At 47.1% G+C, this 3,477-nt stretch overlaps 1 protein-coding gene across 1 annotated transcript in view; it reads right to left on the reverse strand.

Moving 5' to 3' along the window:
* Positions 1 to 762: 762 nt before the first annotated feature.
* LOC116100297 (carcinoembryonic antigen-related cell adhesion molecule 19-like) overlaps positions 763 to 3,477 on the reverse strand; it is a 13,256-nt gene continuing 10,541 nt past the window's right edge. Inside the window, exon 8 of the mRNA XM_031384120.1 lies at positions 763 to 789. Coding sequence (XP_031239980.1) covers positions 763 to 789 — 27 coding nt within the window. The remainder of the gene's footprint in view (positions 790 to 3,477) is intronic.

Genomic DNA, 3,477 nt, shown 5'->3' on the forward strand with positions numbered 1-3,477 from the left:
TCCTCCTCCTCCTCCTCCTCCTCCTCCTTCTTCTCCTATGAATGTGTCTGTGACTTCAGGAGTTTCAGGCAGGTGTGCTGGGAGTGGAACTCAGGTCCTCTAGGAAAAGAAGCATGTGCTCTTAATGGCTGAGCCATCTGTCCAGCTCCAGGCCTTTATCCTTTGTCCTCTGATATAAAGGTGTCTGCAATGAGAGAAGGAGCCAGGAGCTCAGCCATGGAGAGATGCTGAGTGGGGCCGCCTGATGTCCATCCCCAGTAGATAGGTTCCCGCTGGATCGTGAGCATCTGCTTTGATGGTGTTTTGCTATCTATGTTTCACTTGCTATTTATTATTTTTAATTTTTAAATTTTTTTTTACTAATTTTTAGTTTTTCGAAACAGGGTTTTTCCTTGTAGCCCTGGCTGTCCTGGAACTTGCTCTGTAGACCAGGCTGGCCTTGAACTCAAAGAGATCTGCCTGCCTCTGCCTCCTGAGTGCTGGGATCAAAGGCGTGCACCACCATGCCTGACTGGCTATTTATTCTTTTTACTTTGGCTTGCTATATACTTAATACATGCATTCATGCCGGGCAGTGGTGGTGCATACCTTTAATCCCAGCACTTGGGAGGCAGAGGCAGGCAGATTTCTGAGTTCGAGGCCAGCCTGGTCTACAGACTGAGTTCCAGGACAGCCAAGGCTGTATAGAGAAATCCTGTTTCAAAAAAATAAAAAAGCAAATAAAAAATTTAAAAATGCATTCATTCAAAAGGGACAATATGGCTAGTGCAGTTCATTCTCCAGATCGTCCTGTGAAAGTGGAACAGTTAGGTTCAGAGGCCTTATCTGGAAAATACTGCTTGGATGTGGATTGAAGGTGTGGTTAGAAAGAGCTGGGAACAATGGACTCCTCAACGAAGTGGGAGTTTTTGCTCAGATCACTAACTAATTGGGATGGTGAATCTGTCCACAACATCCCTAGGACCCTAACTCTCTCACTTGCTGTTTTCTTGCAGGGAAGACTTCTCTGTGAACTATTTATAAAACTTCTGTCCATGTTTGATTATACTGAACTTAACCACACGATGGCCAGATCTAGTTGCAAGGTTATCTGGGAAATGTAGTTTTTATGTTGAAGAGGCTGGGTCTCCTCACCTGTGGTCAGAGTGAGCCAGGTTATGCTGCAATAATAAGAAGCTCCGTTTTACTCACAGTGTGGCTCATTTAGGGTCTATTTCTCACTCCTGTGATACTTCCGTCTCAGATAGACAGCTATGAAAAGGGTCAGGAAAACTCAGCTTTATGCAGACTCATTCGGGAACCCAACTGACAGGGCTAGTCACTGTGACTGGAGTAGGGAGGAAAAGTGATGGCGCGCCTGGGCTATTGAGTACTACTTGCACCCACATTTCATTAATCAGAGCCTTTTGTATTCTAATTAGGAGCTGGGGAAGTGCAATTCCACCTGTGGCCAGAAGAGGGAGGAATCGCTTCTCTGCCTTTTGGCTAAGATCAAGTGCAGAAGAGGAAGGAAGAGCTCAGTGTGAATGAACAATCATCTGAACAAACCTGAAAACACACACACACACACACACACACACACACATAAACATGTGCACACGCACACACACAAACATGTGCACACACACACAAACATGTGCACGCACACACACACAAACATGTGCACGCACATACACACAAACATGTGCACAGCGCACACACACACGCACAAACATGTGCATGCACACGCACACACACAAACATGTGCACGCACATGCACACACACAAACATGTGCACGCACACGCACACACACACAAACATGTGCACACACATGCACACGCACACACACAAACATGTACACGCACGCGCACACACACACAAACATGTGCACACACACACGCACACGCACACACACAAACATGTGCACACACACACACAAATAATTTTTTAAAAAAAATTATAAATTTGGCCGGATGCTGGTGGCACATGCCTTTAACCCAGCAATCAAGAGGCAGAGCAGGTGGATCTCTGTGAGTTTGAGGCCAGCCTGGTCTACGCAGCAAATTGCAGGCCAGCCAGGGCTAACGAGAGACTTTGTCTCAAAAAATAATTTTTAAAAAGACGTAATTAGGGCTGGTGAGATGGCTCAGCGGTAAGAGCACTGACTGCTCTTCTGAAGGTCCTGAGTTCGGATCCCAGCAACCACATGGTGGCTTACAACCACCCTTAATGAGATCTGATGCCTTCTGGTGCATCTGAAGACAGCTGCAGTAAATTATGCTGGAGCAAACCAGGCCAGAGCAAGGGGCCAGCAGAGGTCCTGAGATCAACAGCGGCCACACACATGATAGCTCATGGCCATCTGTACAGCTACAGTGTACTCATACACATAAAATAAATAAAAATATTTTTTAAAAAAAAGATCAGGTTCATTTCACAGCGTGAAAAAATGATTTATAAAAAAAAAAAAAGACGTAATCAAGCCCTGCTTTATTTACTCATTCTGTCTCCTCTGGCCCTTAGGTCACATGGTTGATCTGGGTGGCCAGCTTAGTCAAGCACTGGTTGTATGAGATCAAAGCTTGGGGAAGTCCCTCCGCGGGGCTCATTTGTATGTTGCCAATCAGCTGTGGCTGTAACTTCCCCTACCTGGTATCCTTCAGCATCCCCATTTCCTGTTTGCTGGAACAACCTGCTATTGAGCAAGTGGCACGAGTGGCTTAAAACAACACTAGTTTATTATCAAATGTCGGGAGTCTAAAGTGGGCGGCACTGATGCCACCCAGGGGCCACAGGGCTGGGTGCTTCCGCAGGATTGGAGAGGAGCAGTTTCTTGAGCTTTCAAGCTTCCAGAGACTTCCTCCAGGCTTGTCATGTCTTCCCAGTGGCTGATGATTACTGTTTTGTCTCCCCCGCGGTTGAGGATTGAACCCAGACCTCTCTCCTGCTTGGCGGGGAGTCCACCTGCAGAGCCGGGCTCCCATCCCTCATGGGTGGATTTCAGGTGACGGTCATAGTAAGCCGTGTTCTCAGTCCCTCATTGGTGGGCTCTGGGCAGGCGCTCTACAGCTGTGCTACATCCCAGCCCTCTGCGTGGCTAGTTTTGGAGCAGGTCAGGGGTCAGGCAGTTAATCTGCCCAGGGCTGTTATCTTCTGACAAGTGCTTGGCTCTGAGAGCAGTGGCTCTCAATACAGTCTCTAATAGCAGTTCCTCATATTGTCGTGACCTCCGACCATAAAATCATTTCATTGCTACTTTACAACTGTAATTTTGCTACATACCTGACACTTCTGATGGTCGTAGGTGAACCCTATGAAAATATTAGTTGACTCTCTGAAGGTGTCACGACCCACAGGTTGAGAACCCCTTTGTGGTTGTGTGATCTTCCTGGTAATGCTTTCTTCTCAAGGAAAGGGCTTCTGGGTAACTGGTTAAGGCAGGATGGCATTTTATGATGGGGTACCTTTGAGGTAGACCCAAGGCCTTCTTCCCATCC

Source organism: Mastomys coucha, unplaced genomic scaffold (genome assembly GCF_008632895.1).
Source record: "Mastomys coucha isolate ucsf_1 unplaced genomic scaffold, UCSF_Mcou_1 pScaffold21, whole genome shotgun sequence".
Classification (NCBI taxonomy): domain Eukaryota; kingdom Metazoa; phylum Chordata; class Mammalia; order Rodentia; family Muridae; genus Mastomys; species Mastomys coucha.